The sequence below is a fragment of the Rhinatrema bivittatum genome, chromosome 3, assembly GCF_901001135.1.
Source record: "Rhinatrema bivittatum chromosome 3, aRhiBiv1.1, whole genome shotgun sequence".
NCBI lineage: Eukaryota > Metazoa > Chordata > Amphibia > Gymnophiona > Rhinatrematidae > Rhinatrema > Rhinatrema bivittatum.
The window spans coordinates 76,390,193-76,404,516 of NC_042617.1; the positions used below are offsets into that span (position 1 = coordinate 76,390,193).

At 46.4% G+C, this 14,324-nt stretch overlaps 1 protein-coding gene across 2 annotated transcripts in view; it reads left to right on the forward strand.

Annotated features, from left to right (window-relative positions):
* The window catches only part of PPP1R21 (protein phosphatase 1 regulatory subunit 21), a 188,354-nt gene that overhangs the window by 66,759 nt on the left and 107,271 nt on the right, over positions 1–14,324 (forward strand). For both annotated transcript variants that reach the window (XM_029593392.1, XM_029593391.1), the window contains exons 10-11: positions 6,520–6,621; positions 6,740–6,828. In XM_029593392.1, the coding sequence (XP_029449252.1) occupies positions 6,520–6,621; positions 6,740–6,828 (191 nt within the window). The remainder of the gene's footprint in view (positions 1–6,519; positions 6,622–6,739; positions 6,829–14,324) is intronic.

A 14,324-nucleotide genomic window follows, 5' to 3' on the forward strand; every position in this document is an offset into this window, starting at 1 on the left:
TCCAGTGCCTGTAAAGAATGTGGAGAGTCTGTCACATGTTTTTCCCATGGAGGCCTCTATTCAGGGTGCCTACCGGGTGGGGAGGGTCCCTCGTCGGTCCCCTCGTGGAAAACCACGGGAACGGCATCCATCTTGGAAGCAGGCTCAAATACAGAAGGAAGTTGAGCCCTATTTTTTAGTTTCTTCTCTGGATTTGAGCCCCCCCTCATGCCCTGGAGGGGGTGCCTGACCTTTCCCTTCCTTCCCCCCCCCTCCCCCCAGGAAGTCTAAGTATGGTTTCTCTGAGGAGTTTGTGCTTCTTATGCACAAGTCCTATTTAGCCAGCTTACAGCAGGAGGAACATCCATCCCTGGCCCCCCCACCAAAAAAATCGCTAATTTCCTCCACAACCTCCGAAGGCGCCAGAGGGCCAGGACTTGGTTAGGGTGGTCCCAGGGGTCCCGCCTCCTCCGGATCCGCCATAGCCACAGGTGGTCCCAATTCCAGATCCGGATGTTGACCCGCTGCTTCCTAACCCCCCCCCCTCGAGGGGGAGGATCCTCAGGTGCTACACTTATTTCAAAAGGAGGAACTAGAATTGCTCATTCCCTTCATTTTGCAGGAACTGGGACTTGAGTTGCCCCCGGTGGATACGGTTATGGCCGCAATGCCTGCCAACATGGACCCAGTCCTGGCGGGGCTTAGGGCTCTTCCATGTACTTTTCCTTTTCACCCTATGCATAAACTGATGCTTCTTAGGGAAAGGGAGTCCCCTGAGGCGGGACTCCGAGTAGGGAGGGCTATGGACAAGCTCTCCCCCTTCCTGAGGACTGCTTCAATCTACTTAAGATGCCCAAGGTAGATTCCTCTGTCACGGCAGTTACCAAACACACCACTATCCCAGTGGTTGGGGCTATGGCTCTAAAGGATGTCCAGGACAGCAAGTTGGAATTTTTCCTCAAACGCATATTTGAGGTCCTGTCCTTGGGAGTTCGGGCGACAATCTGCGGCAGTCTCATGCAGCGGGTAAGCCTCAGGTGGGTTCAACAATTACTCAGCACCCAGGACCTCCCATCTGCAGAGGCAGAGCAGGCGGGGATTGCTTGGAGGGAGCGATTGCTTATGGGGCGGACGGCCTGTACGATCTTCTGCGAGTGCAAGCCAAGGCAATGGTCTTTGCTGTCTCGGCCAGGCACCTCCTCTGGCTGAGAAATTGGTCTGCGGATGCCTCTTCCAAAGCACAGTTGGGAACCCTTCCCTTCAAGGGCCAGTTGCTTTTTGGTGAGGACCTAGAGCAACTTATCAAATCCCTGGGAGAAAATAAGGTTCATAAGTTACCAGAGGACTACCCAAAACAGTCTAAGTCCTTCTTACCATCTCGCACTAGATTTAGGGGACAACGCCGTTTTTCCACCAGGGCAAGGGGCTCGTTCCCAAGGGGTAATGCTTCCTGATCTCAATCCTGGCCTCATTCCTTTCAGGGACATCGGCCTTTCAGGGATAGTAGCCAGCAACACTCTGTCACCAAGTCCTCCTCTCAATGAGATGGGGCTGGCTCATTCCTCCGTTCGAGACTTAGGTGGATGACTGTCCCAGTTTCTTGGGGAATGGGCCACCATAACGAAGGATCAGTGGGTCCTAGCGGTGATAGAAAAAGGCTACGCATTAGAATTTGCTCGAGACCTACCAGATCTTCACCTGATCTCCCCTTGCGGAAGTCGAAAGAGGCCTGCGGTTGAACAAACCCTGCACAGGCTGCAGGAACTGGGGGCCATAGTCCCAGTCCTAGTGGAAGAATAAGGGACTGGCCAATATTCCATTTACTTCGTCGTGCCCAAAAAGGAAGGCTCCTTTCGTCCAATTTTGGATCTCTAGCGCATCAACCGGGCTCTCAAGGTTCCCCATTTTCGGATTGAAACTTTGAGGGCGGTGATAGTGGCAGTTCGAGCTGGAGAATTCTTGGCCTCGCTTGATCTGACGTAGGCCTACATACACATCCCGATTCGCCGTGATCACCAGCGGTATCTTCGGTTCGAGATACTGGGCCAACATTTTCAGTTTCAAGCACTCCCCTTCGGTCTTGCCACGGCGCCATGCACTTTCACCAAGGTAATGGTGGTAGTGGCGGCCACCCTGCGTCGAGACTGAGTCCTAGTCCGTCCTTACCTGGACGATTGGCTCATCCAGGCCAAATCAAAGTCTCTTTGCCAGCTGGCAGTCAGGTTGTGTCTGACCTCTCTGGGGTGGGTCATCAACTTTCCCAAGAGCAAGCTTCAACCCTCCCAGACATTGGAATTCCTGGTGGCGCGATTCGACACTCGAGTAGGCAGGGTGTTTCTTCCGGAGGACCGATCGCTCAAACTCAGGGGCCAAGTGCGCAATTTTTTCTCTTGCCCTGCCAACAGCCTGGGATTATCTCCAGGTTCTGGGGTCCATGGCCTCCACTATTGATCTGGTCCCCTGGGCTTTTGCGCATATGCGTCCGTTTCAGAAAGCCTTGCTATCCCGCTGAAAACTGGTATCGGAACAGTTTGATGCCCCTGCCGCTCTCAGTCTACTGTCGCAGAACTGCAGTGGTGGCTATCGCCTGCCTATCTTCAGAAGGGGATGTCCCTTCTGACACCGCAGTGGATCGTGGTAACAACGGATGCCAGCTTCTCCGGCTGGGGAGCTGTACGCCAGACCCAGTCTGCTCAGGGGTATTGGTCTCCGACCCAGTCTCGCTGGCACATCAATCGACTGGAAGCTCGAGCGGTCTGACTGGCTTTCAAGGCCTTCCTTCCCCTACTCCTCCACAAGGTGGTGCGGGTCCTGTCAAACAGTTCCACCACTGTAGCCTACATCAATCGACAAGGGGGCACCAGGAGTTGCCTAGTCATTCTGGAAGCCAGCAGGCTCTTCGCATGGGTGGAACATCACCTAGAGCGCTTAGCGGCGTCCCATATTGCGGGAAAGGAGAACGTTCAAGCGGATTTCCTCAGTCGCCAGAGGTTAGACCCAGGTGAGTGGGAATTGTCAGATGCAGCGATGAACCTGATCATCCATAGGTGGGGTCCCCCTCACTTGGATCTGATGGCAGCCGCAGACGGGAACATTGCGCGGAAGGGGTGGATGCCCTGGTCCTTTCCTGGCCCTGCAACATTCTACTGTACGTGTTCCCTCCCTGGCCGTTAGTGGGCAAAGTACTCCGAAGAATCGAGCTTCATCACGGGCCTGTCATTCTAGTGCCTCCAGAATGGCCTCGCAGACCGTGGTTTGCGGACTTCGTGAATCTAGCCACGGACGGTCCCCTACGCCTCTGTCATCTTTCCCATCTTCTTCGGCAGGGTCCCATATTTTTCGATCAGGCGGATCACTTCTGTCTAGCGGCCTGGCTTTTGAACGGCGGAGATTGAGAAAGAAGGGATTATAAGGAAGAAGTTATATCCACTCTATTGCGGGCCAGGAAGCAGACTACCTCGCTTATGTCATAGTATGGAAGGTTTTTGAAAATGTGTGTGTCGCCTCTGGTATCTCGGCTCGTAAGGCTCCAGTTTTCCAGGTCCTTTCTTTTCTCCAGAACGGTCTTGCCAAGGGGTTGTCGTCTAGTTCCTTGCGAGTGCAGGTCTCCGCTTTCGGTTCCCTCTTAGGCACCATTGATGGTTATTCAGTGATGGCTCATCCGGATGTCGTCTGTTTCCTCAAAGGAGCCAAGCACTTGAATCCTCTGGTCTGGGTTACTTATCCTTCATGGAGTCTTAACTTGGTTCTCTGCGAAGCTCCTTTTGAGCCCCTAAGGAGGGCAACGCTCAAGGATTTGACTCTCAAAACCGTCTTCTTGGTGTCCATTTGTTCAGCCAGAAGAATCTGAGCTCCAAGCATTGTCATGCAGAGAGCTTTTTCTACGTTTCTCGGATTAAGGAGTATCCCTTAAGACTGTACCCTCTTTCTTGCCAAAGGTCGTATCTTCTTTTCATGTCAATCAGTCCGTGGAACTTCCGGCTTTTTCTTCGTCAGAAGTAGCAAATACAGCTGGGGGTGATCTGTAGCTCTTCGATGTGAAACGGGTCTTGCTGCGTTACCTTCAGGTTACAAATGAGTTCCGGGTCTCTGACCACTTGTTTGTTCTGTGGAGTGGGCCAAATAAAGGTAATAAGGCTTCCAAGGCCACTATTGCGCGTTGGCTAAAGGAGGCCATTGCGTCGGCTTACATCTGTAAGGGTCGGCCCATGCCGGAAAGCTTAAAAGCTCATTCCTTACGGTTTCAGGCTATTTCTGGGGTGGAGAGTCAATCGATCTTTCTGCAGGAAATATCTAGGGCAGCCACTTGGAAATCCCTGCATACTTTTGCTCGTCGTTACCTTCTGGATATGCAGGCTCCAGTTTTTGGCTCCTTCGGGCGGCAGGTTCTTTAAGCAGGACTATCTCGGTCTCACCCTTTTTAGGGAAGCTTTGGTACATCCCATGGTTTGGACTGATCCGGGTACGTACAGGGAAAGAAATTGGTTCTTACCTGCTAATTTTCGTTCCTGTAGTACCATGGATCAGTCCAGACATCCGCCCGTACTAAATCTGATACGTCCGCTCGAATGTTATGTCTCTTTCTACAGGTGTTTTCAATTTTCCGATTTGTTTACTAATACTAAAGGCACCAGAAGCATCTAACAGATGAAAATTAAAATTGTATGCAAGAGTGCTTTTATTCATATAGAATCCTTTCAATTGTTCATTTGTTCAGTTTGTTTGTTTTTTCTTATTGCTTGCTTGATCTTTGGGAAGTTATATCTGCCTTGAAAGTACTTTATACTGAAGGGATATGTAGGGTGTAGGCTCTGTCCTGATATGATACCCTCACAGTTTTGGTCTGTCTCCACCTGCTGGACAAGAGGCTTAACCGACGGTCTGGACTGATCCATGGTAATACAGGAACGAAAATTAGCAGGTAAGAACCAATTTTCCTTTAACACGTGTTAAAGCTAAAATATTTTAAAATAATTTCTATTTTAACAGCTATTGTGTTTTTTGTAATTTCTGATATTTTAATTATTTTAGCTGTTAATCTCCTTTTATGATATGATTGTAATTTCATATCTATTTTATTGAAATGTTAACCGCTATGAAGGCTTTGAGACAAGAGGATATAAATGACAAACCTTAAGAGGTGTGGGAGAGCCGATGCTCTGAGTTGAGTGTTCACTCTCCCAACGCGCGCCCGGCCACCTCTCCTGGGCACGTGATTTTGTATTTAAATGAGGCCGGATGCTAATAAGGAGGCACTAACAATAGCGTGTCCCTATAGCCTCATTAGCGGAAGAGGTGGCTGTCAGCGGGTCCAACAACTGACAGCCACAGGATCAGAAAACGGACGCCAGCAAAATTGAGCATCTGTTTTCGAACCCCCCTCCCCACCAACCGATGGGCAGATTTTTTTTTTTTATTTTTTTTTTAAACTTTTGGTTCCTCAGACTTAATATCGCTAGGATATTAAGTTGGAGGGTGTACAGAAAAGCAGAATTTTCTGCTTTTCTCTACAGTTTTCAGGGTCCCTTAGAACTTAACGCCTGCCCTTGGCAGGTGGTAGTTTCTGAGAGTAAAATGTGTGGCTTGGCTGCACATTTTACTAACTAATAGGCTCATCAACATGCATTTGCATGTGATGAGCGCTATTAGTTTTGGTGGGGTTGGCAGCGTGTTTACCACACACTATTACCTCTTACAGTAGCGCGTCTAAAATGCGCGACCAAACAGTGGCTAAACAGAGTGCTTGGCTGAGTGCACAGTTCTGTATCGGCCTGAATATGTGGTCTGAGCCATGACTACTGAATGTTCTTATGTTGCTATATTTGTCAGATATATGCAAATATTTTGAACTTTCTAAAAAATGAATGTTTTTTCAATTTATTGCTCCATAAGGTGATACTCATGATGACATTTAATTAATGTATCTACTGTATGTAACTTTGAGTAGTTGGTTAATGCGGTGATTTCATATTCAATTTACATATCATTGTTCGTTGGTTTTTTTTGTAATTATCTGTTTATTGAAACATGAATAAAAAAGAATAAACCACTTCCTAAGAGCAGTGGTACCTATCATTGTTCTATATACTGTTCCATTCACACCGGCATACAACAAATTGATTTTATTAATCATACTTGGCATTTTATCCTTCAATAAAGCAATCAGTCTATAGGATAATACAATAACATTCATTTGCTGTCAAAAAGGCACTCGTCATTGTCTTTATGGGCAGTTGGCATACATTATTAATAAAATTGTATCAGGCATAGAAACCCCCAGCTCAAAGAATAGTCATGAATGAAAAATGCAGTTATGAAATGCAATCAGTACCGATGAGACAATCCTACATAAAATATTAATATCTAGCTGGCACACAAGTCAGTGAGGCTAAAGTTCTAAGTTAGGGCTTTTCTGTAGTTCTAGACTTTAACAAGACTTTTCCGGTTTAGTAAAGAATCCAGGAGTCTGTTTATTTTAAGGTGTTCTACCTTAAATTTATTTGCGGGCTTCGTTAAACGAAGGCTTTTTCTCCTGTTAAGTTTTCACAGTATCTTCATGAAAATGCATCATACGTGCGCCCTCTGGAGGACGGAATAATTTGCTTGTTTGATAGCATAACGGAAGACACGGTGACTGTGTTGGTAAGTTTCTTTTTATCTGGTTTTAATCTTCCCATCCCTTTCTTGTTGGGGTGGGGATGGAAAGAAAAACAATCAGCAGTTGTTTACAAGTAATCCTATTAAATCTCTTCTTTTCTAGGAAACCATTACGCAGCTGAAAACATTTTCAGAACATTTAGCATCCTATGTATGTTTTCTTGGGAAGATTCTTCCGTACCAGTTAAAAAGGTATGAGGCCATGAGGTTAGGCTATGAATTATAAGCTGAGGGAAAACCCACTCTGCTGTTCTTAGAAACAGAAATGTAATGGCAGAAAGACAGTATGGCCCATCCAGTCTGCCCATCGTTCCAATTATCATTATAATTCTCATCACTTTCTTAGAGATCCCTATATGGATCTCAAGCTTTCTTGAATTCAGATATGTTTGTCTCCACCATCACCACTAAGAGGCTGTTCCATGCATCCACCATCTTTCTCATAAAGAAATATTTCCTAAGATTACTCCTGAGTCTTCCCTTTTTCAACCTCATCTCATGACCCCCTTGTTCTAGAGCAGTGGTTCTCAACCCTGTCCTGGGGACCCCCCCAGCCAGTCGGGTTTTCATGATATCCACAATGAATATGCATGAGAGAAAATTTGCATACACTGCCTCCATAACATGTAAATTTTCTCTCATGCATATTCATTGTAGATATCATGAAAATCCGACTGGCTGGGGGGGTCCCCAGGACTTGGTTGAGAACCACTGTTCTAGAGCCTCCTTTCCATTGAAAGAGGCCCACCTCCTATGTATGGAAACTTTTGAGATATTCTAATGTCTTATAGCTTCCCTATCTCGCCTTTCCTCTAGGGTATACATGTTTAGATCTTTGTCTATCCCCTTATGCTTTAAAACGAAGACCACTGACCATTTTAGTAGCCATCCACTAGACAGACTCCATCCTGTTTATATCCTTTGGAAGGTGCAGTCTCCAGAGTTGTACACGGTATTCCAAGTGAGGTCCAGAGTTCACACCCTGTGTGATGTACACACTGTGTCTTTAGAGGGCAATTTTACAACAACCTGCTTAGCGGTAAAATCTGTGTATAAATGCAGACTTTTCTTAGTGTACAGACAGGTGAATCCAAATCCAGTGGATTATGCACATCTACCAGCAGATGGAGATGGAGCAAAGCTGACATCACAGTATATATACCCCTGCAGTGACAGCCCACCAGTATTCTCCATCTCCAGCATATGGTGGATGCTCCCTACTGGGGATTGCTTTTATTTTGAGAAGGAGAAAAGAAGGAAATTTTAATTCGGCCTGCTCTCCTTTGGTGATTATATTATGGTCCCTCCCCTTGAGAATTCTTGATGTGATTTCTGTGGTCCCTCAGATGAGCGTCTTGGTCTGGTAGCTGGTTTTTCAACTTAGCTGTAAAAAACACACAAAAAACAGCTGAAAGGCAAGCAGGTGCAGGAAGCAGAGTGAGGTTGATGACCTCTCCCTCCCACAGCTGGAGACCAACCTCGTTCTCAGCCAGGACAGGCTGAGCTCAGGTAAAAGGTAAAAAAAAAAAAAAGAGTTGCGTACAGATTTCTCCCCCCGGCCCAGTCTCCATGCTCTCTGGTCGTTCCTGCCTCCAGTGGAGTTCAGGGGATCGGGGTAGCCTGTCGGGTTGAGCAGCCCTTGTGGCTAGGCTAGTCTGGCTTGCCACGTGGTAGGCTGCGGCAGTTTTTTCGTGTGCCACGGTCTGTCCTCTTCAGTCTCCGGATCGTACTTATGTGGCCCATTGTGCGCCTAGTTGGGAGCATAGGATTACCTACCAGGGCACCCATTTGTGCTCCCACCCACGAGCCTTTTTGTGCACATTATCTGAGTCCTGAGGGAGCTCAGATTGGGCACTTTTATATAAGCACGGTGTTGTGCACCTTATCTGTGAGTGCCTAATTTTTTGGTTGCACTATTGTCAGATGCCTATTAGGGTGTATTGACAGACTGATGGAGCCCATAGCAAGGAAACCTCAGCGCCTTGCCCTATGTGTTTGTCATATTTGGGCATCTCAACCTGGCATTCCCTTGAATTTGTGTCCGTGCTGTTTTGGAGGCTTAGGAAGAATTACCTCCTGATTTTACCAAGCTTGGTTCTTCCAGCCTGGTGTGGAATGGAAAACCAGCTGCAAGAAGGGATGCCTGATTTTGGAGCTCCCCTAACTGGTATCAGCGGTGGAGTTTAGTTTAGTGGGCACAGGTCAGTTGCATTCTGGTTTTGGCATGGATCCTTCTGCCTTTTCTTGGGTAGAATATTTTCAAGGACTGGAGCAGCACAGAGACCTCCTGCAACAGCTGTCGTTCCCCATCATGCAATGATGCTGACTCTCTGGATGGGGAAGAATGGGTTCCGTCTTGAAGTGTAGCAAATAGCCTTCCTTGACTGGAAAGAACACAACGGTCGGCGGTGATGGTTTCCTAAGATGCATAGAAATGGGAAATCCTCCACAAACGCCCTGTGCGTACAGTGGAAGTGGCCCTTATGCTTCTAAAAACCCTGCTGGGGCTTCGGGTTGATGTTTGGCAGCAGATGTTGCTGCCTCTGGTTCCACTGACGACCTTGGGGCTGCTGTTGTGCTGGCTGTAGTGGCCTTGCCAAGGGGTAGGCCGGCAAGTGGTATACAGAATAGGGATGAAAAGGGTGTCGCTGAAAATAGGCTTTCTTGTACGTTCGGTACTACTTCTTTGATGCTTACTGATCCAATGGGGATGCTAAGGACATCACTGTGGTGTTCTGCTCCACTATCTCCCATAGCTTGTCTCTGAAGAGATTATCTGGGAGTCAAGGGAGGTCCACCAACTTCTCATGGACATCCTCACGAATGGCACTAGCTCTGAGCCACTCCATCCTCTGGGTGATGATGCACCCTGCCGTGGTGAGGGCTAATGTCTCAAAAGCCTCATAGATTGTACGCAGGAGATGTCAGACCTTCTTCCAGGTCATGGAACTGCTGCAGCATCACATCCAGTTGCGAGGTGGTGGCGATGAAGGGCTTCAGGGATGGTAGGCACTCAAATAAATACTGCATAATGTAAAATTGGTGCTGTTGAATTTTGGCATTCAGTATCCCCGCTTGAAATGCTCATCAACCGAAGTTGTCGAGGTATTTTGAGTCCCACCCCAGAGGGGTATTTGAAGTGAGATGGCTTCTTGGCTCTCTTGCCGACTCCACCACCAGTGACACATGGGGTAACTGCATTGTGCTGTAGAAAGGTGATTGCCTCATTCAAAATTTGAGGTCTGTCTTCCTGGAGGTCACTAATCCCGAGAGAGAGGACTCCCAGGTCTTGGTCATCACCGCATCCAAAACAGCGTGTGATGGTAGTGCTGTTGGCTCAGCGGGTGTCTCGAAGATTTTCAAGATTCCTAAGATCTCTGCTCGGGTGTCCGGCACCTTCCATGTCTCTGTGTTCAGTTTGGTCCTCACCTTCTCCACAAACGTGGAGTAAGAGATCTTCCGGGGGAGGGGAGGTCGGTTCTGGATGCCCCTCTGGAGAGTCTGAGGGGTACCCCGTTGAAGAACTGGGGGACGAAGGTGGAGAAGGAGATCGAGCTTGGACTGGACTGCTGGATCGATGGTCTGGGCTGACATCTGCACCTGTGGAAGCAGACTAGGTGTGGCCTTGCGTTGATCCTTCACCAAGGAGAGGAACTTAGGATGTTTGAGATCTGGGACATTGCTTGGGATGCCAGTGTCCTCTGTCCCTCCCTCCGGGGGTGTCTGGGTGGAACTACTACTAGGAGAATGTTGGTGTTAGGTCCTAGAGGGAACTGTTGAAGGGTACAGCTTGTGTCACTTCCGAAGAAGCTCCTGAAGGCACAATGTCTCCCTTCTACACCTGGACACAGATGACAGGTCGGAGAAGACTGGATCAGAGGATCGAGAACAGCCGGAGTTTTTGATGGAAACATGTTCCTCATCAGAAAAAACATCAGATCTAAGTTTGGGAGGATGCCCCCCTTGAGGTTCCGGTGTTGGGGCTAACTCCTTGGAGGAGCCATCCCTATGGCAGAATGGGGAGTCCTGCATCAAGCTGTGTCGTACCTGCATTGACGGGCCCACCGTGGCGTTGAGTCGAGGTGTCTTTGTGCTTTGGTTTGCTGCGTCAATAAGTTGTGCGCCGATCCCTTCTTATGCTTCAGCTCCGCATGCATCACGTGTTTTCATTTGGTCCCAAGCGATGCATCCCGACTGTGTGACGCCTCAGCCGAGTGCATCGGTTGTCCTGCACCAGGCGCGATGGCGCATCTCCCACTGCTCTTTGCACCGTGTGCGGGCGCTGGGGGTTGGGCTTCTTGCTCCCTGAGCCTCGAGGCTGTGCTGGGGGGGGGGGGTCCCATGGAACAGGCTCTTCTGGTCTGATTAGGTCGGTCCAGTCTGGGTTCCAGGGAGGAGTGGGCCGACAGGCGCTCCAAGATGGGGGCATATGAGCCGGAGTTGTCCTCTTTGAGACTTGCTATTTTGGTGATGCACTACCACTGGGCCTGGAGGGACATGTGACCACAGTCCCGGCAGTTGGACATGTGCTCCGGCACAAATAACAGTAATTGTACCCATCTGTAGCAGACATAACTTTGCTGCACTGGCAAAATGTGAATCCCGGTGGCCTGGGAACCATGATTGGGACCCAAATCTGACATTCGCTGAAGAAAAAAGAAACTAGGCGAGAGGAGTGAAGAGCTTCGTGTGCGGCTTGCAGCACGGAGGAAGATGGCGCCGCATGGGAAAGAGCGCGCGCAGCCTCACCCAGGGCAAAGCTCTGTCAGCTAGTGAAGCTCCACCTTAGCCGACCCGGAAGATGTCCCCGGACAGCAAGGCTAATTCAGTCTGCCTTTCTGTGGGGAAAAAACGAGTGATCAGACAAAATGTCTGTTTTTAATGTTGTTCAGATTAAACTGTTATGCATCACAGAATATCACAATCATTATACAAACCATATCAATAAAGCAAATAAAATGGTCCTGTTCAAAAGTTTGTATAACCTTGAATGTTTTGGCTGATGTACACTCAAGTTAACACACACAAGTTGAGATGGCAGTGAAGGGTAGGTATCTACACCTGTGCCTTGTTTGTCTGTATAAATAGTCAATGAGTTTCTTAGCTCTTGAGCATTTCATCCAGGGCTATGGTGGTTACTAAAGCATAGGGAAAGCATAAGAACTGTCAAAGAATCTGCAAGCAAAAGTAATTCCAACTTTATAAATCAGGAAAGGGGTATAAAAAGATGTCCAAAGATTTGAAAATGCCAATCAGTACTGTACAAACTCTGATCAAGAAGTGGAAAATTGAGTTATAGTAATACCAAGCTATGGTCAGGTGTAGACCAAGAGATTTCAGACACAGCTGCCAGAAAAATTTGTTAGGATGCAAAGAAAAACCCACAAGCAACTTTCACTGTAATAAGGCTTCTCTGAAGCAAAGTGGTGTAGGTGTTTCAGCATGTACAATAAGGAGGTACTTGAACAAAAATGGGCTGCATAGTAGAGTTGCCAGAAAAAATGCCATTGCTGCACCAATGCCACAGAACGGCCCACTTACAGTACACCCAATAGCACCTAGAGAAGCCTCAGAACTTTTGGAACAAAAATTGGAGTAATGAGACCAAAATTGATCTTTATAGTGTCAACCATAAATGCTGTTTGAGGAGTCGTCAAAGCCTATGAAGAGAAGCAAACCATCCCTACCATGGAACATGGAGGTGAATCCCTGCTGGTTTGGAGGTATGTGAGCTACAGCGGCTCAGGGAATTTAGTCAAAATTGATGGCAGGATGAATGCAGCAGCTTATCAGAAAATATTGGAGGATAATTTGCATTTATCAGCCGGCAAGCTTCACATGGGGCACACTTGAACTTTTCAACATGAGAAAAATCTGTCACACAAGGCCAAGTCGACTCTTCAGTGGCTGCAGCAGAAGAAAGTGAAAGTTCTAGAGTGGCCATCACAGTCTCTTGACCTCAACATCGAGCCACTTTGGGGAGAACTCAGACTTGCAGTTTGTTAGACAACCAAAGAATTCTGGAGGCTTTTTGCCAATGGAATGAGCAGCTTTAGCCCATGAGGAAATAAAGGGCCTCTCTCACAACTATCACAAAAAAACTAAAAGTTGTCGTTGATGCAAAAGGGTGCAATACAAGCTATTAAGAACTAAGGGTAGGCAAACTTTTGAACAGGATTATTTTATTTCCTTTATTGCTGCGCTTTAATTGTGCTATTCTCGGATACATAATAGATTAATTTGAAACATGAAAAATAAAGATGCATGGTATCTGATTACTTTTCTTAAAATGCTACACCTTAAATTCTGCTAGGGGTATGTAAATTTATGAGCACAATTGTAAATATTGTACTGCAATGACTATTCTTGTTGGATGTATTTTGCTTGTATGATTTATTTGAAATGTGATAGTTTTGAAAAAAGGTAAAGCAGTTTTTAAACTAGTTGATGGGGGAAAGCAGACAGTCACTCAGAAGCACATGGTTTGGAATGATTTTTTTTTTTTGAAGGATACTAACAAAATAGGGAAGTTAGGGCATCTTGATCGAGAGGCTGCAATAAAAGCTAAAGTAGCTCAGGTACCTTTAAGTAGAGAGCAGAAAGATTATAATTGCCTCTAAGTAGGTTGTTAATACAAACAAAAATATAATTGGAAATGTCTATACAAATACTAGAAGTCTAACAATATATAGCACTGAATGAAGAGGTAGATATACTGTAGCTGGCATCTGATATCAGTGTATACATTATATTGCAATGATAGGATAGATCAAATTAGTGGAGCGGTGGCACTATATGTTAGAGGGCACAGTCAAGAGGACAAGAGTTCTGCAGGAAACAAAATGCACTGTAGAACCTTTGTGGATAGAAGTGCTAACAGTAGGTATATATTACCATCCATCTATCTAGAATAAACGGACATGATAAAATGCTAATAGAAGTTAGGGGAGCTAACAATTAGCACATTAATGGGTGATTTCAGTTACCCAATATTGACTGGGTAAATGTCATATCAGTGCATGCTAAGGAGATAGTTACTAGATTAAATAAATGACTTCTTCATGGAGCAATTGGTACAACGGAGGGGGGAGCTATTTTAAACCTAATCCTTAGTGGAACACATGATTTGGTGCAAGAGGTAACTGTTGGGGCCACTTGGCAATAGTGATAATAACATGGGAGGACACTAAGGAAATCTACTGCGATAGTATTTAATTTTCAAAAGGGAGACTCTGATAAAATGAGAAAAATGGTTAAGAAAAAATTGAAAGCATCTGCAAAGGTTGTGTTAACATCAAGCATGGATGTTTAAAAATACCATCTTGGAAGCCCAGACCAGATGTATTAATAAAGTTGGAAGGCCACATGACTGCTAGCATGGTTAAACGAAGCAGTAAGAGAGGCTGTCATAGGTAAAAATCTTTTTAAAAAATGGAAAGGGGTTTGAAGAAAACAGGAAGAATTATGAGCTCTGGCAAATTAGATGTAAAGCATTGATAAGCAGAGCAAAGAGAATTTAAAAAGAAGCTTGTGGAAGGAAACACTCATAGAAATTTTCAGGTACATTTGAAGTAAAAAGCCTGCAAGAGTCAGCTGTACTATTTGATGATCAAGGGGTAAAAGGGGCACTAATGGGGAGGATAAGACCATAGTAGAGGAATTCAATGATTTCATTGCTTCAGTCTTTT